The sequence below is a fragment of the Aotus nancymaae genome, unplaced genomic scaffold, assembly GCF_030222135.1.
Source record: "Aotus nancymaae isolate 86718 unplaced genomic scaffold, 86718_ANA_hifiasm-v0.15.2.pri h1tg000090l, whole genome shotgun sequence".
Taxonomy (NCBI): Eukaryota; Metazoa; Chordata; class Mammalia; order Primates; family Aotidae; genus Aotus; species Aotus nancymaae.
Genome location: NW_026988505.1, coordinates 579,265 through 604,742, shown reverse-complemented (window position 1 = coordinate 604,742; position 25,478 = coordinate 579,265). Strand labels below are relative to the sequence as shown.

Here is a 25,478-nt window from a genome sequence, read left to right as displayed (position 1 = left end):
TCACCCCAACCCAGGTTATACTCCTCTGAGAAGACCCTTTCATCCCTTCCCCCACATACATCCCCTCAAATCTCTAATTTGCTTGAGCCATTGATTTCAGATATTGTAGGAAAAATAAGCAAGGAAATTATGCAAAACAAAACATGGATGGCTGATAACGCACAGCATCTCTCAGAGGGTGTTTACACTCGAAAAGAAGTCTTTACCAGCCTGCAGTTAGGAAAATGTGTGTTCAGAGTAACTGGATCTTCTGCAGTCCTCTGGATCAGCCAGATGACCGCACATTGCCAGCACAAGGAGCAGAGCAGTTTCACATCCCTGGTTCTGAAATGTTTCCCAACAGCTCTTTGAAACAACCTGGAGACACCTCTCTCCCGCAAACCCAGTGTGTTTTGGGAATGGCTCTAGGAATTCTGCTTCATGCATTGCCTCACTCTCCCTTTCCCCGCCCAGACCTTGGTGTTGGAATTACAGCATTTCTCAGACTCTATATAAAGTCCCGTTCTGCCAGGAGCCTTGAGCACACTGGACTGAATGGCGCTCTTCCAGCACACCCCAGCATTTACAGTGCGTCAGAATCTTGCCGTCACTTGCACATGTCGCCATGTTACTTTAATGGGAGTTCAGACTAGATACGGCTCTTCTCTGCTAACGGTTGCTTTTCAATATTTTGTTTGAGGATTTATAAGAATTCAAAGGCCTGTATCTTTTTTTTTTTCCTTTTGTGCTAATAAGTTTGTTTCCTTGGAGTTTTACTCATGGCTGCTTCAGAAAATGTCAGTTTTATGCCACTAATGTCATCATCATCTTTGGGTTCTCAGATTTGAAATTCACAGGAGCATGGGAGCCTTATATTCAGTCCATTCTTTTGCTAAAAAAGGAAGGAAACTTCAGTAGCTCACTTAGGCTGTGGAGACTGGAGTGGTTCCACCTCTGTAATTCTGTCTCTGTCTGCCCACAGCTGTGCCGAAGCGAGCGCTGCTTGTCTGAAGGGCCATACCGTGGAACCCTCTTTGCTGACCAGCCAGTGATGTTTGTCTCGCCTGCCAGCAGACCCCCAATGGCCAGTCTTTGTGGACTGGTTCACCTGTGTGGAGGCCGGGTCAGCCAAGTCCCCCGCCAGGCCAGCATCATCATCGGGCCCTACAGTGGAAAGAAGAAAGCAACAGTCAAATACCTGTCAGAGAAATGGATCTTAGGTAAGAATCTAGGCAGAGACACTGTTTTGTGGTCCTCATCTGTGGACAGGTTTCCAGGGAGAGCAGTGTCATGCTCACACCCTCTTCCACGCCGCCGGGGCATCTGGGTTGATGTCTCGGCCTCCAGCATCTGCCTTGGCGGCGACATGTAATCACCCTCAGCATTCCCACTCCTTGCTGTCAGCTGAAGTACAGTTCACAGGGAAACGGGAAATCTAACTGGACTTCCCCACTTGACCTCCCTGGCTCGTGTGAAAAACCCCATCCACCCAAAGCCACCCCGAGCCACCCCTGTGGGCACAGGCTCCCCAGGCACCCCCCTTAGACCCTCCCTCCCCAACGCCTCCTTGCCCTGCTTCAAGAGTCCCTGGCAGTGCCCAGCATTAGGGCCCAAGCCCCTGTCCCTGTCATCCCCGCTCCCAGGCACATCTCGTGATCACTCCGTCTGCTCATGTGCTCAAAGGGCGTTAAAGAAGAGGACGCCATCCTTGATTTCGCAAAGTGAGCAGAGTGTGACTGTCACATCCCACCCTGGCACTCATGGAGTTGCACCAAGCACTGTGTGTGATTCTGGGGAGCAAGAGCTGGTAGGAGCTGAGAGGTGACCGGAGGAGGCTGGACCCGCACGCTGTGCTAACACGGGGCTCCGGGAGACTTGTAGCCGCTCCCTGGAGAAGGGGGTTAAGGAAGAGTGTGAAGCCAGGATGGCCTGGGGAAGGCGGAGGAGGCAGGGGCAGCATCTGCACTAGAACTTAACCACCCTGCAGAGTCAGGTGTGGCAGGACAATCCTAATGCTCAACTGTGGGGAAACCCCACATCCTCCTCCATGGGGCTGTGATAGACAGTTTGTTTGCTTGGGCTGCCGTTGCAGAATACTACGGCTGGGAGGCTTCCACAACACACATTGTCTCTCAGTTCTGGAGGCTGGAAGCCTAAGATAAGCAGCATTAGTTTCCCCTGAGGCCTCTCTCCTGGGCTTGCAGACAGCTGCCTTCTTCCGGTGACCTCACGTGGCCTTTCTTCTGTGCACACACATCCCTGGTGTCTCTGCGTGTGTCCATGTTTTTTCTACTCTAAGGATACCAGTCAGATTGATTAGGGCTTGCCCAATGGCATAGTTCTATTTGTTTTTATTTTTTTGAGACAGTGTCTCACTCTGTCACCCAGGCTAGAGTGCAGTAGCGTGATCACAGCTCACTGCAGTCTCAACCTCTCTGGCTTAAGTGATTCTCCTGCTTCAGGCTCCCAAGTAGCTGAAACTACAGATGCGTACCACCACACCCCACTAATGTTTGTTTTTTGTAGAGTTGGGGTCTCCCTGTGTTGCCCAGGACAGTCTCAAACTCTGGGGCTTAAGTGATGCTCCTGCTTTGGCGTCCCAAAGTGCTGGGATTACAGGTGTGAGCCGCTGCGCCTGGCCCCAGTGGTATCATTTTAATTTGTCTTTTTCAAGGCCCTGTCTCCAAATACAGTCTCATTCTGAGTTACTGAGGGTTAAGACATCAACATAGGAATTTTGGGCAGACACAATTCAGCCCTTCACAATGAATCACTCTAGTTTCAGCCCCTGGGGCCAAGATCCTTACCTGGCTTCAGAGGTATATCCTCCCTCTCTCTCTCTCTCTCTCATTCTCTCATTCTTTTTCTCTCTCTTTGCTTCCATCTCTTTCCATGTTTCTTAATCGGTCTCCTTCGTAGTACTTCCCCTTGTCTCTGAATCCTAAACGTCTGGCTTTTCTCAACCCTTGCTAAACATTATCCCTTAATAGACAAGTAGATGCTGTGTTTGTCCAAGTTACATTTATGTGTAACTACAGACATTTTACAGATATATTTCACGTGATTGATGGTCATCCTTCCATATATTTTTAAAGCATGGCAATCAAAAGTAATTTTTTATTCTCTGGTACAGAGTAATTCATCTTTTGCCTGGAAACTAACTTCAAAAAAAAACAACCCTATATTAGCCACAGTCCGAAAGCTAAGAGGCCATTCACTCTTTTCTAAATGCCAAGAATATAACCTTCAGAACATCCTATGTTCGGAAACAGAGGTTTTTTTTTTTTTGTATTTTGGAAAAGTGTATTATCAGAATGCCACCTACTGCGGAACAGAACTGGGCCTGAAAGCGTGTCTGGTCCAGCTGACAGAACTATGCACAAGATCAATATCCACAGTCCCTATCAGCAGCTAGTCTTTTTGGAGTTTGGAAGGTCTGTGCCATGCAGGGCCTGAGCCTGCCTTTGCCCTTGTGTTTCCAGGTTGGGTGGCTCTGGCGGCCCCTTCCTGTGACTCCTGCATCCTTGTGCAGAGTCATGCTCGCCTGGCAGCTTCTCACTTCCTCTGGCTCTTTTGCTGTTCGGCTCTCCCGCCCATGGGTTTTCAGGAGGTGAATGTCTACTTGCTTAATCCCGAGGCTCCATTCCTGCAAAGCCCTTCAGAGTTCTCTGACTGCCAGGGCTAGGCCACGGGCCCCAGCCTCTTCTCCTTTGCTCCTGTAACTCTGTCCTATTTCTGATTTCTCACCAATTATGCCATCTCCATGCCATGCGCCCTTGGTCACATCTGGGTATGATGTGTGCTGCAGCCCTCACCCATGTGACAGGAGTCCCCTCACTCACCGGTCACTGGCCCCCAGAGTACCGGACCTCTCCAGTGTACCGAGACTCTCCAGCCCACACTCTGGGATGTAAGATCACGTAGTTTTCAAATATTTATTGACCTGTATTTTTCTCCTTGTGAATTGAATTCCAATCCAGTAGCTGCAGCTATGTGGAAATATAGGAGGGTTTAGTTATCTGTCGGTACACACATGCGTAAACCTACAGAAAACACAGCCCAAGGCGTTGCATTTCCTGCCTCATCCAGGTCCAGGATGGCTGCTTGCTTATTCTCTGACCAGAAGCAAATCACATACTTTTTATTATTAATTATTATTATTTTGAGACGAAGTCTCACTCTGTCACCCAGACTGGAGTGCAGTGTTGAGATCTCTGCTCACCGCACCCTCCGCCTCCTAGATTCAAGTGATTCTCCTGCCTCAGCCTCCCCAGTAGCTGGGATTATAGGCACCTGCCACCATGCCCAGGTAATTTTTGTATTTTTAGTAAAGATGAGGTTTTACCATGTTGGCCAGGATGGTCTAAAACTCCCAACCTCAAATGACCCTCCTGCCTTGACCCCCCAGAGTGCTGGGATTACAGGCATGAGCCACCATGCCTAGCCTAAATCTCCTATTCTCTGTGGAACACATTTACTTAATGTATGAAACAGAGTCATAACCTTGCTTACCCCATGTGACAGTTTCTGAAAAGAGATAATGCAGACAGTGAGAATGCCCCATGGCAGACGTAGGCTTGCTAGTTAAGTATGGCAGACTGACGGTGTCCATGGGTGTGTCCTAGTCATCCCTGACCCTTTGACAAAGCAGCATGGTATATTTTGGAGACTTTTTTTTCCTCCCATTAACTGCCATTATAATAACAAATGCTTCTCTGGACAATATTTCATTCTCAAAATGTTGCAATATTGAAAAAATTAGAGGAATATATATCAAACCATTTTAAAGCACCAAATCAAAAGTTATTTTGTTTAAATAAATTAAAGTATGAAAAGACAGTACTCAAAATATGTCAATTAAATTAAACTGGAATATCAACTGCTGTGTAAGGTAGGGTCCCCGGGCATCTAAGAGTAACTTGAACTGGGCGTGGTGGCCCATGCCTATTATCCCACCTACGTGGGAGCTTGGCTTAAGCCCAGAAGTTCAAGTCTGCAGTGAGCTGTGATCCCATGGCTGAACTCCAGCCTGGGCAACAGAGCAAGACCCCATCTCTAAAAAGAAAAAAAATTCATTTTTCAGCACCTTCATACCGTTTCTAGATCTTGTAGCCTTATTTTGCAGATGTCGTAAAGTCACCTGGGATGGAGAAGCTTTTTTTTAGCCATTAGGAACCTCTCCGAGAAGTTTCTTTTATTTTCCTTTCATTATTATTATTATTATTTAGCCAGAGGAGGGAAAGGTGGGCACTGAAGCCACAGCTGTTTCCCTGGGACTGCAGCATCCTAACGCCACAGTCCACCCGCAAGCCTTTTGTTCCTGCGCTGTCTGCATCTCAAGACCAACACCACGTCTACGAACACAAAAATTGTTAGTGATTATTTTACTTGTGAGAATTTCTTCTGACCTCAGCTCTGAGGTGACCCCTCCACTTGCCCACCGCCCCAGCTGCCGCTGGCATTGAACAGAAAGTGGAGGTGTGAAGTCACCGAACAGGGCTTAACATAGGAACTGTAAGCCCCGCCTCACTCACTTGCTCCATGGAGAATTGCATCCCCACCGCGTTGCCAAATGACAGGGTTATCGGAACGGTCATGATTACGTTCCCTGTTCGTTCCCTAGAGTCTGTTTTCCCTGAAACTGCACTGTACTTGGGCCAAGATTCTTGATGAATCATTCAACCAGAAGGAGAAATGGGGTTGGTTTTATTATTTTTTGTTTGTTTGTTTTTGAGAGAGTACACACTTGTGAGTGGTTGAATATGGATAAAAGTAAACAGGAAAACAAAAGTCCAATTCCCAGACCTAGAAAATAAAATGTTACCTTTACTTGATATCGGTAATACATATTATATCTGAAAGCATTTGCTAATGAGTTCATTTCCCCCAACACTCCCATGAAGTATAATTCCCATTTTACACATCACAAAAGGAAGACCCTGGGGCCTGAAGGAACTGGGCTGGAGTAAGGATGTCAAGCCCGCGGGTGGAGCTCTGAGCCCCGGCGCGGTCCTCAAGGGTCTGCGACATTTGCGCTGTGCTCAGCTCTGTGCACTCTTCCATCCCTGCTGCTGTTATCACCAAGCGCTGGCTTGGCCTTTCTCATTGGCGTATTTCCACTCTCAGGCGCCCTTTTATTGTCTGGGTTCTGTTCAAGTGATAAGACATACATTTATGCTATTGTGGGAACATAATGTAATATTCTCAACAGCATTGCCAAAAAAAAAAGTTTAGCCTCTGCATGATTTCCTTAAAACTTACAAAGAAAATTTGGTTTGAACATGTGGCCATGTCGATGTTTTCAGGAAAAAGATCCCTGATAGCACGCGGGCCTTCTCATGCTGCTCTGGTTCATTTATCATTTCTTCTAATGACTGACCAGAAAAATGCACAACACTCACATGGGGCCATTCGAGAGGTCTCAGGCCTGCAGGCTTCCTAATTCGATAGATGCGTGAGGCTTGATCAGAGTCACTGAAGTCCACATTTCCATTGTCTAGATTAGGAACCAATAGCAGAGAGGGGAGGCCTTCTGCAGAAGCCGTGAGAGTGGCAGAGAGGAGAGTGAGACAGGGAGTTCTACCCCTTCCAGCCCTTCTTCTCCCAAGACGGCCTTATTTTATTTTATTTTACTTTATTTCATTTTACTTTATTTTATTTTATTTTTTGAGACAGAATTTCATTCTTGTTGCCCAGGCTGGAGTGCAATGGCAAGCTCTTGACTCACTGCAACCTCCGCCTCCCGGGTTCAAGCGATTCCCCTGCCTCAGCCTCCTGAGTAGCTGGGATTACAGGCATATGCCACCACGCCTGGCTGTATTTTTAGTAAAGACGGGGTTTCTCCATGTTGGTCAGGCTTGTCTTGAACTCCTAACCTCAGGTGATCCACCCGCCTCAGCCTCCCAAACTGCTGGGATTACAGGCGTGAGCCACCACGCCCAGCCAACAGCCTCATTTTATCCTCACCTAGGTATATATGCCCAGGAGCTCAGCAACCACTCAGAAAATGTTTGTAGAATTCCAAGACACCATTGAGACAATATGAAGAACTATTTTTCCTTTGAATTGTTCTCAAAACAGGTGAAATCTACCAGGATATAAATGAATGAGAAGTAAAACTGGTGGAATTTGGTAATGTCAACATCTGATATGTTTAGGCTTTTAAAAATATATACATCACCCAGGCACGGTGGCTTATGCCTGGGTGATGTACATATTTTAGCACTCCCAGCACGTTAGGAGGCCGAGGCGGGTGGGTCATTTGAGCCCAGAAGTTCGAGTCCAGTCTGGGCAACATAGTGAAATCTCATCTGTACAGAAAAATACAATAATTAGTGGGCATGGTGATGCAAGTCTATATAGTTCTAGCTACATGGGAGCTAAGGTGAGAGGATCACTTGAGCTCAGGGAGGTCAGTGCTGCAGTGAGCTGTGATCACGCCACTGCTCTTCAGCCTGTGTGACAGAGTGAGACACTGTCTCACAAAAATAAATAAGTAAATAAAAGTTATATATCTATATGTAAACATTAGTGAGTTTTTAAAAAATGAACTGCTAGCTTTGGAAAGGTTTGCTCAGAAAATGAATGTCTAAGCACTCCCTTTATTGCATTCATTGGTCAAACTAATGGTCCTAGAGAGTTATCTTTGAAATTTCCTAACCTGTTGGGTCCCCTTCGTTAGACTTATGCCAACAGAACTCAACTCACAGGATGGGAATTGTATCAGAGATGTAAAGGTTTGAAAGCCTATTAAAAGCAGACAAAAAAAAAAAAACCTCCTAGAACACAGGAGTCAGCTGCCTATTCAATTCAGAATAAGAAATATTGTAAACAAGGCAACATTTTATATACATTAGAAATGTGGTGGTTGGTTTGAGAAGTGAAACCAGCCATTTACATGCTGCTCTAAACATTTTGGTTGTGGCAGGAAACTTTGAGGACTATTTTGCTGTACACATTCACAAAGCCCCCTGCAAACACTCGCCTGCTTAGGGAATGCTCAAGTGTGTAACAACTGCCTTGCGGCTCTGAGGATCAGAAACTTCAAAGCTCAACCTCCTAATGGGAAGTTGCCCTTGGTTTTAGGCTATCTTTGCTTATGGACCAACTTAATTGATGCTTTGGGTTATGACTGTAGGAGAGATTTTCTCGTGTCTTTGGAGATTGATGGACTTGGTTTCCTATTTGTTGTTGCATATTAGGCAGTCAGTGTTGAATGAACCTAAAGTGACAGGGCTCATGTTATGGGCTGAATTTTGTCTCCCCAGGATTCATCGGTTGAAGCCTTCCCCATCCTTAGAACAGGATTGTATCTGGAGCTAGGGCCTTTGAAGACATAAATAAGGTAACATGAGGTCGTAAGGGCAAGGCCCTAGTCCAATATAACTGGAGTCCTTACATGAAGAGGAGGAGGCCAGGCGCGGTGGTTCACGCCTATAATTTCAGCACTTTGGGAGGCCGAGGCTGGCAGACCAATTGAGTTCGGGAGTTCAGGACCAGGCTGTCCAACATGGTGAAACCCCATCTCTACTAAAAATACAAAATTAGCTGGGCATGATGGTGGGTACCTGCAATCCCAGCCACTCAGGAGGCTGAGGCAGGAGAATCCCTTGAATGCAGGAGGCACAGGTTGCAGTGAGCCATGATCTTGCCACTGCACTCCAGCCTGTGGGACAGAGTAAAACTCTATCTTAAAAAAAAAGAAAATGAAACACCAAAGATATGTGTACACAGAGAAGAGTCCAAGTGAGGACACAGGGAGAAGGTAGCCATCTCTTAGGAAGCCTCAGGAGAAACTAACCCCAGTGACACCTTGGTCTTCCTGCCCTCCAGAACTGTGAGAAAAAAATAATGTCTGCTGTTTAAGCCACCCACCATGTGGCATTTTGTTATGGTAGCCTGAGCAAACTGGTTCAGCTGAAAATAAATTGTAAGATCACCTATGGAAATCTGCTTTTAGACAGCAGGAAACTGAGGGCCTCTGAATTTCTAAGCCAGAGTCATGCAATGAATTACCGACAGACCCAGAACCCCAGCTCCAGCCCCTGATTTTCAGTTCAGAATCTTCCTTGGTAATAAGCAGGATCTTATGCTGGGCCCAGCAAGTGGAAAACTCTTTTCACTTACACAGCCGCTAACTGTCATGGTTCTCAGACTGCATCCCACAGAACCTGGTGTTCCACAAACAGGACTGAGACAGAGGAGCCCCACCTTGAGGTAAAATAACAATCAGCTTTCCCAGTTTGCAGCAAGGGAAAAAAGTATTGGATGAAATGATCTCATTTCATTTTTAAATCACTTTTTCTCGAATGTTGGTGCTTGAAAATAAATGGATAGCAGTAAAGTAATCCCAAAGAACATAGGAGGAAGGAGAGAAAAGACAATACCAAATGTTGGCAACATGGCCGCAGTGCAAACGAGAGGCTCAGCAGTAGCAAAAAACTGAGTTATTTGGGGGCAAAAACTTATAAATAGTAAAAACCCTAACAATGTTGAGAAAGAAAGGAAGAGATAGGGCTCCATGGGAAATACTAAGAATGAAATTGGAGCTGTAACTGCAGCTATAGCACAGATATTTTAAAATCATGAGAGAGCATGATGAATTATTTAATACCAATACATTTGAAAACAGGTAAGATGGATAATTTTTTAGAAAAATGTTACCAAAATTGATTCAAGACATAGAAAATTTAAACAAATTAAACATTTAAAAAATTGAATAGGTAAAATATGTGCATCAGCTGGGTGCAGTGGCGCACGCCTGTAATCCTAGCACTTTGGGAGGCTGAAGCGGGTGGATCACTTGAGGTCAGGAATTAGAGAGCAGCCTGACCAACATGGCGAAACCCTGTTTCTATTAACAATACAGAATTAGCCAGGCACTGTGGTACATGCCTGTGATCCCAGCTACTTGGGAGGCTGAGGCAGAAGAACGGCTTGAACCCAGGAGGCAGAGAGTGCAGTGAGCCAAGATCGTGCCATTGCACTGCAGCCTTGGCAACAAGAGCAAAACTGTCTCAAAAAAAAGGACATCAATTGTGTATCAACAAAAAAAAGAAAAAGAAAATTTTTAAAAGTCAAATAGGCAATCAAAAGTATTCCTCTCACCAACCACTAAAAAGGCCCCTACACAGGGGAATGGGAGCAAAATGGCAGAAGAGGAAGCTCTCCGCTCTCATCCACCGCAGAAACCACTAAAACCAGGCAGAAGCTGTCTGAAACAAAGTTGCAGGTGCCCTGAACAACCACTAAGTGCATACAGCATCCAGGCGAACACCTGATAGAGGCCATCTTCAAGTCTGCAGGCAAGTTTTGTGGCATGTGGCAACCCATCTCCCAGTTCCCTTCCTTAAGCTGCTGGGAGCAGACCAGACATTATTTGTTCTAGCCTGGCTGGGTCATACCTGAAGGACTGATCCTCATCCCTGTCTCACAGAACATGCAAGGCGGGCAAGGAAAGAAGTGGGCATGGCTCGTGAAAGCCACAAGAGAGGCAATTAAGATTAAAAATAGATAAATTGAACTACATCCAAATGAAAGACTTCAGTGCATCAAAGGATACGGTCAACAGAGTGAAAAGATAACTATGGAATAGGAGAAAATATTTGCAAATAACAGGGGTTAATCTTCAGAATATATAAAGAACTCCTGCAACTCAACAACAAAAAAACAAATACGCCCATTTCAAAATGAGCAAAGAACTTGAACATTTCTTCAAACAAGATGATATAAATGTCCAATAGGCACATGAAAAGATGATCAACATCAGTAAGCATTAGGAAAATGCAAATCAAAACCACAACAAGATAGCACCTCAGCACCTCACACCTATTGTGATGGCTACTATTAAAAAACAAACAAGAAACAAAACAGAAAATAACAGGTGTTGGTAAGGATATGGAAAATTGGAACCCTTATGTCCTCCTGTAGTGTTGGGAAGGTAAGATATTGTAGCCACATTGGAAAACAATGTGGCAGTTCATCAAAAAAATGGAAAATGGAATTACTATATGATCCAACAATTTCTTTTCAAAAAAACTGAAAGCAGGATCTCAAAAGACTACTTGTACATCCACATTTATAGCAGCATTGTTCACAATAGCGAAAAGGCAGAAACCCGAGTGTTCATCCGTGGATGCATGATAAACAAAATGTGGTCTGTCCATACAATGGAATATTATTCAGCCTTGAAAAGGAAGGAGATTCTGATGCATGCAACAGCATGGATGAACTTTGAAAACATGTTAAGTGAAATAAGCCAGAAACAAAAGGACAAATATCCTATGACTACACTTACAAGAGGAACTTAGAATAGATGAAGTCACAGAGACAAAGTATAGTTGAGTGACCAACGGTGGAGTAGGCAAAAAGAGAGTGGAGAATTATTGTTTAATGGCTACAGAGATTCAGTTTTGGACACTGAGAACATTCTAGAAATTAATAATCATAGTACTGACTGCTGCTCAGCATTGTGAATGTACTTCATGCCAGTGAAGGAGACACTTAAAAATAGCTAATATGGTAAATTTTGTGTTATGTCTATCAAACTTTTAAAGACACCCTCCACAGATAGTTTAGTAGTAAGTTTTACCAAACATAATAAAGTTTTGCAGGGAAAAAAAAAAAAGAAAGCTATTCACCTCATTTTACAAAGCTAGCATGATCTTGACTTAATCCTGGTTTAAAAAACTCATTTGTAAATAAGTACATAAAATCTGAAATAAAATATTTCAAGTCAAATTTAGCAGTGTGTTTTTAAAACACACACATAACCAAGTGTGGTTTAACCTAAGAATGAAAGGATAAATGAATAGCATTAAGTCTTCTTTTTTCTAATCCATTAATTTTCTTAGTAGTGTTAAAAAGCAGTAGAGAAGATTCAACGCCTAGTAATGATAAAAAAAAAAAAATTCTTTAGAAACCAGGAGTAGATAACTTTGTTAACTATGAAGGTTATCTGTAAAAAAGTACAACAAATATTGAATGGTGAAAACCTTAGTTTAAGGCTTAAATCAGGTACAAGACACACATAAATTCTATTACTCTTAGTCTTCAACAGTGTTCTGTTCTATGGTTCCTAGTCAAGGGAATAAAATAAGAAAAAAAAGTATGAGAATAATACAGGAAGGGACACATTTTATTTGCATGTGATACAGTTGTCTATGTAGAAACATCAAAGAGAATGAAGAAACTGTTACAACTAATTCAGCAAGATTACCCTTTTTAAGATCCAGTCACTGAAATCATTCGCATTTGTATACCCAATGATAAACAATTACAAAATGTAATAGAAAACATAGTGAATAATAGTGGATTGAAGGCTAGCCCTGTAATACAGGTTGAACATTCCTAATTTTAAATCTGAAATGCTCCAATATCCTAAACTTTTTGAGGGCCAACCTGTCAACACAAGTGGAAAATTCCACGCCTGACCTCATGTGACAGGTCATAGTCAAAGCACAGGTGCACAACACAGTTGATTTAGTGCCCCCAAGGGAAAAAAGACCCACCCAGCCCCCTTTTCCATGCACACCCAAATTCCCCCGCACCGGCATGCCCACAAAGCGTCATAAAATGGCACGTGTGCTGGCTGGACGCACTCACCGCTGATTCCCCGTGATACCTCACATGGGGCCAAGAACTCCATGCATTATTCACCGTGGTTTTTTGCTTGTTCTCTGCTGTGTCATGTAAAAATATTATTGAAAATGTCAAAAAGACCTGCAGATCCCCCGATGTGTAACAGTGATAAGAAAAAGAGGAAGAATTTGTTTATCAGTAGCACACAAAGTCAAGTTGTTGGCAGAACCGAACAGCAGTTTAAGTGTGAAACATCTTACAGAAGAGTATGGGGTTGGAATGACCACCCTATATAACCTGAAGAGACAGAAGGATACACTTTTGAAGTTCTATGCTGAATGTGATGAACAAAAGTTAATGAAAAATAGAAAAACTCCATGTAAAGCTAAAAATGAAGACATCGATCATGTATTGAAAAACTGGATCTGAAGGCATCACAGTGAACACATGCCACTCAATGGTAGCTGATCATGAAACAAGTGAAGATCTATCCCTATGAACTGAAAATTGAAGGGAACTGTGAATATTCAACAGGCTGATTGCAGAAAATTAAATGGCACAGCATTCAAGTTTGAAAGCATCTGCAGATCGCAAGGCAGCATTGAAACTCATTGACAAGTTTGCCAAGATCATCGCTGATGAAAATCTGACACCAGAACAAGTCTGTATTGCTGATGAGACATCACCATTTGGGTGCTATTGCCCCGGAAAGATGCTGACTACAACCGATGGGTCAGCCCCTACAGGAATTAAGGATGTCAAAGGCAGAATGACTGGGCAGTGCTGTGCAAATGCAGCAGGCACGAGGAAGTGTGAACTTGCTCTGATGGGCAGAAGCTTGCGTCCTTGATGTTTTCAAGGAGTAAATTTCTTACCAGTCCATCATTATGCTAACAAAAAGGTGCGGGTCAGTGCCACAATAAATATACATGTGCATATGGCGTGTGGGGGTTGGGGGGATAGGGGAGGAATAGCAGGGGATTGGGGGATTGAGGAGGGATAATATTAGGAGAAATACCTAATGTAGATGACGGGGCAATGGATGCAGCGAACCATCACCATGGCACACGTATACTTATGTAAGAAACCTGCACGATCTGCACATGTACCCCAGAACTTAAAGTATAAATATATAATATATATATACACACATATGTGTATGTGTATATATATATTATATATATAACAAAACAAAAAGGTGTGGGTCATGAGGGACGTCTTTTCTGATCGGTTTTACAAGCATTTCCTATCAAGCATCTTGTGCTCGCTGCAGACAAGTTGGACCAGATGATGACAGCAAGATTTTCTTACGCCTTGACTACTGTTCTGTTCATCCTCCAGCTGAAATTCTCATCAAAGATAATATTTATGCTGTGCACTTTCCCTAAATGTGACTTCATTAGTTCAGACATGTAACCAGGGTATCTTTAGATCAATGAAAAGTAAGTATAAAAACACCTTCTTGAGGTGCATGCTCGCAGCAGTGAACAGAGGTGTAGGTGTGGAAGATTTTTGGGAGTTTAGCATGAAGGATGCCATCTGCGCTGTTGCCAATGCTTGGAACATCGTGACTAAAGAAATAGCTGGGCACGCCTGGCATGACCTCTGGCCTCTGGCTATGTTCAGTGATGATGATGAACAAGATGGTGACTTAGAAGGATTCAGCTTGTCATGTGAGAAGAAAAGGATGTCTGACCTGTTTATGTTTGGAAAAAACATACCTTCAGAGTTCATCAGTCAGCTGGAAGAAGTAGACAATAATGTCATTTTAACATTGTTAATCAGGCTCCGGTTGTTCGTCTCATTGACTGATGGAGAAATAGCCAGAATGGTTCTGAATCAAGGTGATCATGATGATACCAACCGTGAAGATGACGTTAACCTGCAGAAAAAGCACTCGTGGACAGCGTGGAGCACACCTGTAATGGGTTAACTGATGCCTAGAGCAGTGTGCATTCACAACAGAACAAGAAATCATGTCAGCTTATAAAATCAAAGAGTGACTTCTAAGACAAAAAATAAAGAAAACAAAATTAGCCAGGCATGGTGGCATGTGTCTATAGTCCCAGCTGCGTATGAGGCTGAGGTGAGAGGCTTGTTAGAGCCCAGGAGTTAGAGGCTGCAGTGAGCCGTGATCATGCCACTGCACACCAGCCTGGGAAACAGAGCGAGGCCCTGTTTCCAAAAAATAAACATAAAACTAAATAAATATTTTGTGCATGAAACAAAGTTTGTGTACACTGAACCAACAGAAAGCAGCTGTCGGTTCTAAGACCATTGTTAATGAGGCGGATACCATTAAAAATTCTACCCCATTGTTAGTGGGGCGGATACCGCTAAAAAGCCACCCAGCAGAATGCCTCCTTGTCCCCAGAGGACCCACTTCCCAGGCCTGCAACTGCTTCTGATGTTCCTTCTCACCTAGAAGGTAAAATACAGTGTCCCGTAATCTTTTAATCAAAGCACAGCGTGGTTGGGAGACCAGAAGCCTGCTGTTGTTTATTGTTGCTGTTTGTTGTTGAACAGCTGATCCGGGTCTTCTGCTGATGCCACTGGCTGCTTGGCTCCCCTGAGCACATGGTTCTTCACTGTGTTAGTGGCATGTCATATTTTTTACTGTTAAGTATACTTAGTGTGAATATGTGTAAGGAAATGATTGCTTCTTGGTAGCATATAAATTCAGAGTCAGGGCCAGACAAGGTGGCTCACGCCTATAATCCCAGCACTTGGAGAGGCCAAGGCAGGCAGATCGCTTGAGGCCAGGAGTTCAACGCCAGCCTGGCCAACATGGAAAAACCCCATCCTTACTAAAATTACTAAAATTAGCCGAGCATGATGACACACGCATGTAATTCCAGCTACTTGGGAGGCTGAGGCAGAAGAATTGCTTGAACTCGGTAGGCAGATGTTGCAGTGAGCCAAGATTGCACCACTGCACTCCAGCCTGGGTGACAGAGTGAGACTCTATCTTAAAAAAAGAAGAAAAAGAATTCAGAGTCAGAAATGACGATGATGCCACACAAACACTGTCCACATGGGAGTAGGGGCTGAGATAGTGACACCTCCACTTTCTCATGGTTCAGTGTACACAGACTTTGTTTCATGCACAAAATTTCTTTGTTTGTTTGTTTATTTTTTGAAACAGGGTTTTGCTCTGTTGCCCAGGCTGGTATACAGTGCTGTGATCATAGCTCATTGCAACCTCTAACTGCTGTCCTCAAGTGATCCTCCCACCTCAGCCTCCCAAGTAGCTGGGACTACAGTCATGCTATCACACCCAGCTTCACACCAGCCTATGCACAAAATAAAATATTGTATAAAATTACGGTTAGGCTGTGTGTGTACGATGCAGATGAAACATAAATGAATTTTGGTTTTAGACTCTGGTTCTATCTTCAAAGTATCTCATTGTACTTTCCAAAAATGCTCCCAAAATAGTCTGGAATTCAAAACACTTCCGGTCTCAAACACTTTGGATAAGGGACACACCACCTGTAATATCCTTTTACACGTTTCTTGGATGGGAAACAGAAGTTGGTGTGCTAGGAGTCACACATAAATGGCAGACTTTCTTGTCTGTGACACATTCTTAGGATGTCTAGAGAAGTATCAGCTGTGTGAATGTCTCCAGTCAAATATCAGAGCAGAAAAAATATGTTGGGAACCGCTGTATTATTAGACTGAGCTATTTTCTTCAAACGACCCCGTGGTATCAGGTCATCAATTCATCCACTTGGTAGATATTTCCTAAGCACTTGTCATATGCCGAGCATATTCTAGTCACTGCAGGTACAGCAATTGACTGGAATGTAGAGCCTTTGCCCCTGTGGGACAACATTTAAGGGAGAAGACAGGCAACAAACAATTTCTTTAAAAATCCTTACAGTGATTAGTGCAATGGAGAAAACAGGATGAGAATGGAGAGTAGCAGTGAGGCAGGCCTCTTGCAGATGAGTGGCATCTGAGCTGAGGCCCAGGTAATGAAAAGAAGGGTGGACTCTTGTAGGTCTATGGGACTGGCCTTTCCAGGAAAGGTAAGGGCTGAGAGGTCAGGAGAAGCTGTAAGTTTAGCATGGCTGAAATGAAGGGAGAGAAGACAGAGTGATAGGAAAGGAAGCTGGAGAAGCAGGCAGCTTCAGCCTGGACCGCTCCAGACCATTGACACCTCAACAGACAACAGCAAGAAGTTTGGGTTTTGTTCTAAGATTAAATGGAAGTCACAGAAGGCTTTTTAGTGGGAGGAATAGGCTCTGATCTTGGTTTGTTTACTCTGTGTTTGTTTTTGTTCTTATGGATACAGAGTCTCCCATTTTTGCCCAGGCTGGTCTCAAACTCCTGGGCTCAAGGGATCCTCCTGACTTGGCCTCTCACAGCACTGACACGTGTGTTTTAATGGAAGCAGAGGAAGCAATCTCGAACCTTTACAGTGGTTCGGGTGATTCGTGATGGGGATTAGGACCAGGGAAATATCGATGGAGGTGTTGTGAAGTTGTCAGAGCCAGTTACACTTGATAGATGGGATGTGGCATGTTAGAGAAAGAAGAATCGAAGGTGGCATCTAGTCTTGAGTTCTGAGCTTTCAGAGTGAGGCATCTAGAAGCCAGACCTGAGGAGAAACACAGAAGAACGGAGGTTTATTCAGTCTGCAGAAGCAACGCCTACGGGACCGCTGTGTGAAAGAGAGGAAAGGTGTGACGTGGGCAGATGAAAATCACACAGTGGGCAACTCTGGGCTCATTGTGAGAAAGGGCTCTAGGAACATTTGTCTTAAGTCATGAAGCCACAGAGGCCGGGTGACCACATCCCACAGTGAGGGAGCCGACGATTCTTTACCCAAGTGGAGATCTGGCTAGATCTCCCCGCCCTGACATGCTTACTTATTTTGATAAGTGAAGATAAAGCTCACCACGGGGTCCCATGCGCTCTTGAACTTCTGCACATGATACCGTTAACCACACTCGAATGCTGGCAATCGCAGTTTTAGTTAAATAAAATGACTTGCCCATACTATACTATAAAGAATTAATTGTGGCAGCATGTTGATTCTGTATCCTAACCGTAAGACCACACAGAGGCATGGCTAGTAAACCTTAGCTTGTGCATAAATGCATGCCACGACCTGCTAAATAATGTTGTTTAAAAAAGAAAAACTTTTTTTTTTCAATTTAAATTTCAGGGAGCTGCTCAAGGGCAGTTCAACTTACTATTCCTCTCTCTCTCTACCAGCCAGGACTGGCCTCATTCTAACATCTGTCCTATGGCCATGTTTTATCGGGTATTTGAGGATTATTCCTATGAAGTGACATTGGAATGTGGGGATGTGGCAATCTTCAGATGCCAAATGAACTTGGATAGAAATCATTTTTCCTGTGTGTGTTTACAGTTAGGAACATGAGGCTGTGCGGGGCTCCCTCACATGACTCTGGAGCTGTCAGCCCTTGTTGAGTGGTCAGATGTGCTTCAGATCCCCCAGAGTGCTAACCACATACTCAGTCACAGTCCCGTGTGCACCTCAGTGCCACTGCTCCGGAGTCCAGGGTAATTCCTCAGGCAGCACAGTCCTGGAGCAGGCCATGAGAGGTGTAACATGCAGACTTCATTGTGAGATTACATTTAGGCTTCTGCTCTATCTTGTCTCTGTTTAAAGATCAATACTTCAGGCAGCCTTTATCCCCACCATGATAAATGTGTGGATGGAAAGATATATGTGTGGATGGATGGATGGGTGAGTGGGTGGGTGGGTGGGTGGATGGATGGGTGAGTGGATTGATGGATGCATGGGTAGATGGGTAGATGGATGGATGGAGTGATATTTGATTTCATAGTCAAAGAAGTCAAACAGTAGAGAAAGTACACAGAATCCCCGGTCTTACAACCCTTCCTTAAAGTAACTACAATAAAGATGGAAGTGTATCTTGCAGATTTCTTTTAAAAGCATATTTAAAGTGTAAACATGTTATGGTCAGGTGCAGTGACTCATACCTATAATCTTTACACTTTGGGAGGCCAAGGTGAGTGGATTGCTTGATGCCAGGAGTTTGAGACCAGCCTCAGCAACATAGAAAGACCTTGCCCCTATAAAAAAAAAAAAAAAAAAAAAAATTGAAAATTAGCCTGGTGTGATGGCCCATGCCATCACAGGACTACTCAGATGGACTGAGTAGTCCTAGCTACCCAGGACGCCAAGGTGGGAGGATCACTTGAGCCCAGAAATTCGTGTCTGCAGCAAGCCATGATCATAACACTGCACTCAAGTCTGGGCAATGGATCAAGATCCTGTCTCTTAAAAAAGAAAAGCATATTTACATAGAAATAAATGTATATAAACATAGATATTGTTTGGGGTTTGTTTTTATATAAATTGGGGAATCACACATTATTTCATGAGTTTTTTTTTTAACCCTATGCTAAAAAGATCCTTCTGAAAGCTTAACATATATACAGCGACTTCATTGTTTTTAACCATCAGGAGGGGCTGTAATTAATTTATGTGCTTTCTGTTATTTTTATTGTTCTGCTATTGTATTTATTTATTTATTTTAGAAACAGGGTGTCACTATGTTACCCAGGCTGGCCTCAAACTCCTGGGCTCAAGCAGTCCTCCCACCTCAGCCTCCCAAGTAGGTGGCACTACAGGCATGAACTCTGCAACATGGCTGGCTTCTATTTTAGACTGTGTGTGTGTGTGTGTGTGTGTGTGTGTGTTTTCTAATGGGAACAATCTGAATTTCAATTTTAAGAGATTTTCTTGAGCTATAATTATTCTAGTCCAAGCCCAGGCACATGAAGATTTCTGTAAAATAGATTCAAAGCAGTGGAATTACTGTGCCCTAGGATATGTGTACTTAAATTCTGATACACAAGGCTATACCAATTTACACTATTACTAAAGTATATAAAATCCTGTTTCTTATGTTGTATAAATTCCTATGTCCAATACTGGACATAACCCATATTTTCAATGTTGGGTGATCTGATGAGTTAAAAAGAAATAAATCTCATTAATTTGTAATTTCCTGATTACTAAATTACTAATGAGTATGAATATCTTAGATAGGGGATTTATCATTCACGAATTGCCTGTCCTGATCCCTTGCCTGTTTTGAAATTGGGTTATTGATCTTTTTTACATTGTTTTACAGCAATGCTTACATAATATGGACATTAAACTTTTGTTGTAAATGTTGTAACATTCTGTCTCTTTAACTGTGTTTATGGTATATTAAGTATTACCAAGTTTTTAATGTTTAACTATTATTTTTTATAAAATTAAATACCTCTTTTCCTCCATGGCACCTACACTTAGTGGTTTTGCTTAGAAAAGGTCTTCCTCACCCTCTGAGCTTTAAAAATAATCTTGTATTCTCCTGTTTATAATTTAAAAAAATATTTAGTGCTTTAATTCATCTACACTTCATTTATTATATAATGTGAGGGGACCATGTCTTTTTTTTTTTTTTTTTAGACAGAGTCTCACTCTGTCTTGCCCAGGCTAGAGTGCAGTGGCACGATCTCGGCTCACTGCAACTTCCACCTCTTGGGTTCAAGCGATTCTCCTGCCTTAGCCTCCTGACTAGCTAAGATTACAAGTGCATGCCACACACCCAGCTAATTTTTGTATTTTTAGTAGAGACGGGATTTTACCATGTTGGTCAGGCTGGTCTCGAACTCCTGACCTCGTGATCTGCCCACCTCGGCCTCCCAAAGTGCTGGGATTACAGGTGTGAGCCACGGCCCCCGGCCCCGTTTTTAATAACTCATTTATCGACCGCTGACTTATAATGCCCCCTGTGAGACATCTCTTAAACTCCCACATGTGTTTGGGTGTGTTTCTGGTTATTCTCATCTATTGATCTGTTTGTCTATTCTGTGCTAAACTCTATTTTACTGCTGTAATATCTGGTATGTCCGATTTTTTCTCATTATTTCTTTTTAAAAATCATCTTCCTATGCTTTTTTTTTCATATAAACTTTAGAATAAGTGTGTCCTTTCTTTTTTAAAAGTTTGAAACTTTGGGATTATATTGATTTTTAGATTAATTAGGTGAGAGAGCATCATTTTTTCAGCAGCTTTTTTTTTTTTTTTTTTTTTTTAGACAGAGTCTCTTGCTCTGTTTCCCAGGTTGGAGTGCAGTGGCATGATCTCAGCTCACTGCAACCTCCACCTCCTGGGTTCAAGCAATTCTTGTGCCTCAGCCTCCCAAGTAGTTGAGACTTCCACCTCCTGGGTTCAAGCAATTCTTGTGCCTCAGCCTCCCAAGTAGTTGAGACTACAGGTGCACACCACCACGCCTGGCTAATTTTTGTATTTTTAGTAGCGATGGGGTTTCACCATATTGGCCAGGCTGGTCTCGAGCTCCTGACCTCATGATCCACCCGCCTCAGCCTTCCAAAGTGCTAGGATTATAGGCGTGAGCCACCATGCCCAGCCTTTTTCTGCATTTTTTTTCTGATTTTTCAAAACTGATATCTAGTCAGAAAACTAAGTGTAAAAATTGAATTCATAGCATTTTTAAAACCTGGAAGAACATACAAAATGAAGCTGAATGACTTTGTAATCTGAGTGTCAGGAAAAGCTCTCCACCTACCTACAACTCAAAAGCCAGATATAGTAAGATAAAGTATTGATATAATTTGAATACATAAGAAATTGAAACGTATTCATGGCAAAAGTCTGCATAAGAAAAGTCAAGCCAGGTGTGGTGGCTTATGCCTGTGATCCCAGCACTTTGGAAGACTGAGGCAGGAGGACTGCTTGAACCCAGGAGTTCAAGACCAGCCTGACAACAAAGTGAGACCCTGGCTCTACAAAAGATCCAAAAATTAACTAAGTGTGGTGGTACACACCCGTAGTCCCAGCTACCTGGGAAGCTGAGGCTGGAGGATCGCCTGAGTCCGGGAGACTGAGGCTGCAGTGAGCCACGTTTGCAGCAATGCACTCCAACCTGGATGACAGAGCAAGACCCTATCTCAAAAAAGGAAAAAACACAAATCATAATAATACCTGCTTCACTGTTGTGGAGAGAATTAAGTAGTATGCCTGGTACTAATAATAAATTGTTGTAATTATATACAATGTTGTTAACTCCATCATTTTGTATATATACAAGCTATCTTATATATACAAATATCAGAAATATTAGTGTTCCTCTCTTTTGAAATTCATCTGAGAGTCCCTCACTGGCCCAGACTTCCTGCGTAGAAGCATGTTTGTATTGAGAAGACAACAGTTTAAAGTTGTAACTAAGATAAGTTATTTTTTTCTTCCATTTTAAAAATACTTAAAGAATAAACCCATTTTTTTCTTTTTTGTACCACACCACCAGGGTAGCTTTCCACCTTCCGTGATTCCTTGTTGTGACTGCTTAAGTTCCTTCAAATATAACTCTGTAATTATAATTATATAATCACACAATAATTGTGATTCTTTAATTGTAATTGATTAATTTGATCTACCTTATCATCCAATAGGTGAGCTCTAAAGTCCCATCAGTTTGAAACTGCTTATTCACTTGGTCTCCATAAAAAGTACCTATGCTGGGTAGATAGGATAGCACGGCCTAACTCTCACCATGTATCCTCTGCCTTATGCTGAGAGTAATGGAAGTGGCAAGCTAAGATTAGGATTCTCGGCTACTATATCACAGACTGGCAAGCTTCCCACCCTGCCTACTGAATGTTCTGCCACAGTGGGTGCGTCACCTGTGTCCTGCCTCTAATGGGACATGTGGCTACCAAGCACTTGAGCTCCAGTGTGACTCAGAACTGAATGTTTCATTGTACTGAATTTTATTTCATGTTAATTTAAAAAGCCATGTATGCTGTACGGACGGGGCACAGATGGACAACACAGCTCTTGACCATTTGTTTTTAAATACAGTTTCATGTCTATACAAACAGGTTTTCGCTTTCCTGTATGGTCGGCTATTCTGAATGCTAAATTACTTTTCCCTCTCTCTCTAGATTCCATCACCCAGCACAAGGTCTGTGCCTCTGAAAACTACCTGCTGCCACAGTGACCTCACTGGCGTGGGTGGTGACTGCACACAGCTCACAACACTGTCTTTGAGCATTCAAATGAGAAACAAAACTGTGAAGGGAAGGAACTGACGTATACAAGATGACTTTGGATATCATGTTTGCCATGTGTGGTGGTTCTTATCGTAAGAACTCTCAGGTGACTTTCTGATGACTGAATTTGTTCAGAGAAGCTTTAGCTGGCTGGTCTTCCTTTTCGGGCCTTTTGTTTTTCTTTTTCTTTCTCTTTTTTTTTGAATCAGAGTCTTGCTCTGTTGCCCAGGCTGGAGTGCAATGGCACAATCTCAGTTCACTGCAACCTCTACCTCCCAGATTCAAGCAATTCTTCTGTCTCAGCCTTCCAAGCAGCTGGGATTATAGGCATGCACCATCACACCCCACTGATTTTTGTATTTTTAGTAGAGGAGGGGTTTTGCTGTGTTGGCCGGGCTTGTCTCAAATGCCTGACCTCAGCTGGTCCACTGGGCCTTTTCTATAGAATACCAGTCTTTATATTTTAGTAATGGTCAGAATTGAAAGGTCTCAGAACCTTTGTCATTAGAACAGTGTACTGGCAAATAAAGAATGGAAATTCCTTGACATTATTTTATTACTGAGAACAACTAGAGAACTCTGAAGGTTTCTTGGCTTAGACTCGAAGATCTTCATTAATACATTATCTACTAGATAGGAAGGAAATTGATTAGTTATTAAGGTGACTTTTATCTAGCTGAGATTCCTCTCACAAAGCCATGAAAGAAGACAGGTATGGGGGGTGTTATATAGGATAACTGGTAGCATCTGAGTGTCTTGCTTCTGCAAGCCTGCTGTATGGTAAGCAGAACATCACCAGCAAGGGGTCACAATGTCCACTGGCCACTTTTCGCTTGCCGTCCTCCAGAGGAAATTGGCAGCTGGGGCTGATTCATAGAAACACCAATTTGTGGCTGGGTTTTGGCCACGCTAATAGGGGTGTAGTCGTACCTCACTGTTGCTTTAATCTTCAGTTCCTGAGCCAGGCATGGTGGCTCACACCTGTAATCCTAGCACTTTGGGAGGCTGAGGTGGACAAATCACTTGAGGTCAGGAGTTCGAGACCAGCCTGGCCAACATGGCGAAACCCCATCTTTAATAAAATTACAAAAATTAGCTGGGTGTGGTGGCAGGCACCTGTGGTCCCAGCTCCTCAGGAGGCTGAGGCAGGAGAATTGCTTGAACCCCTTAGGCAGAGGTTGCAGTGAGCCGAGGTTGTAATGAATCAAGATTGCTCCACTGCACTCCAGCCTAAGTGACAGAGCAACTCTCCATCTCAAATAAAGAAATAAGACACACCGATGTGTCTGTCACCTTCTAAACAAATGAAATGCTAGGAAGTCCTAGCCAGAGTGATCAGGCAAGAATAAGCCATAAAAGGCATCTAAATAGGAAAAGAAGTCAAACTGTCTCTCTTCACCGCCAATATGATTCTATACCTAGAAAACCCTAAAGACTCTGCCAGAAGGTTCCTGGAACCAATAAACGACTTTAGTAAAGTTTCAGGATAGAAAATCCATGCACGAAAATCAGCATTTCCAAACACAATAACATTGAAGCTGAGTGCCAAATCAAGAACGCAGTCCCATTTCCAATAACCACAGAATGAAATACCTAGGAACACGTGTAACCAAGGAGGCGAAGGATGTCTACAAGCAGAATCATCAACGAGATGCTGAGTCCCAGCGAGGTCAGAGGTGCCACTGAGCCCTCGTCGTGATCTGTTCCCGCTCCAGGTTATTTATCTGTTGCTCATCTCAGCTATTGTTCCTACGTCAAATTTCAAGTCCCTCAACAAATATAACAGATCAACTTCTAGAATCAACCTTTGAGAAAGGAGGTAGCATTGCATTCTATAGAAACTGGCATTCTATAGAGAACTATAGACGCTGGAAATAATGAAGGGGTTTCTACTTCCGCCCCCCTTCCCCAGTTAGGAAACTTTGTGATTACATTGATTACCTTAGGCTCCCCAGAATAATCCAGGAGGACTTCTTTGTTTTAAAGTCAGCTGATTAGTACCTTTTCCGCCTACCACCTGAATCCCCCTTGGCCGTGAAAGGAAACATATTCACAGATTTTCAGATTAGAACATCTTTGAGGAAACCTTACTTTGCTGCCAACACTGGCCCCCGATAGCCTCACACTAAATCCAAGATGGATGCACTGATCATGGGTTCTCAGTGGCACCCAGCCTGAGAACTCGGAGGAGGCATTTGTCTTCTCAATAGCAATATTCACAATAATCCCTATCTGGTGCCTGAGAGCACAGAATGACGGCCAGGGGGTTGATGCCCTTCTGAAAGGGGTAACAAGCAAAGGCATCGCGGTTTGCAGTATTCAGTGAGTTATGCCGATGCAAAGATAGATGCAGATCCAACACTGACTGGTAGGAACCCCCAGCTCACATTAAGGAATGCATAGCCAACAGGCCTGGCTCCAAACAATTCAAACAATGGGGAAAGAATGGAGGATATTTTTACTTATAATTATTGTGTCGGTTTGACAAATACTTAATTGACCATAATGTCAGGCTGGAATTTGCCTATTTTAACATTGTCTGTAGTTTTAATTAAACTGCTATGTTCCGTGTTCTTAATTCTAACTTGTCTGCTACTTTATTTAAAGCTATAAAGTTTTGTGCCAGGAAGACAATATCTACTTTTATCCCTCTAATTTTTAGCCTTTTAACGGAGACAATAATTAGAATTATTGACCCGATGCTACACAAGAGCATATAAATATTCTTCAGGCTAAACTATCATTTTGTTTGGTATGAGTTCCCAGTCTAGGCGTTAATATTTTCCCAAAGCCTCAGGACCTTCCAGGGACTAAGCTCCACCTAGAGCTCGGAGATACTGGCGGGGGCT

General features: G+C 43.1%; 1 protein-coding gene across 1 annotated transcript in view; it reads left to right on the top strand.

The window, feature by feature from the left end:
- Nucleotides 1–25,207, top strand: part of MCPH1 (microcephalin 1) — a 245,463-nt gene extending 220,256 nt beyond the window's left edge. Inside the window, exons 13-14 of the mRNA XM_021667159.2 lie at nucleotides 962–1,199; nucleotides 22,522–25,207. Coding sequence (XP_021522834.2) covers nucleotides 962–1,199; nucleotides 22,522–22,577 — 294 coding nt within the window. The 3' untranslated portion in view covers nucleotides 22,578–25,207. The remainder of the gene's footprint in view (nucleotides 1–961; nucleotides 1,200–22,521) is intronic.
- The last annotated feature ends 271 nt before the right edge of the window (nucleotides 25,208–25,478 follow it).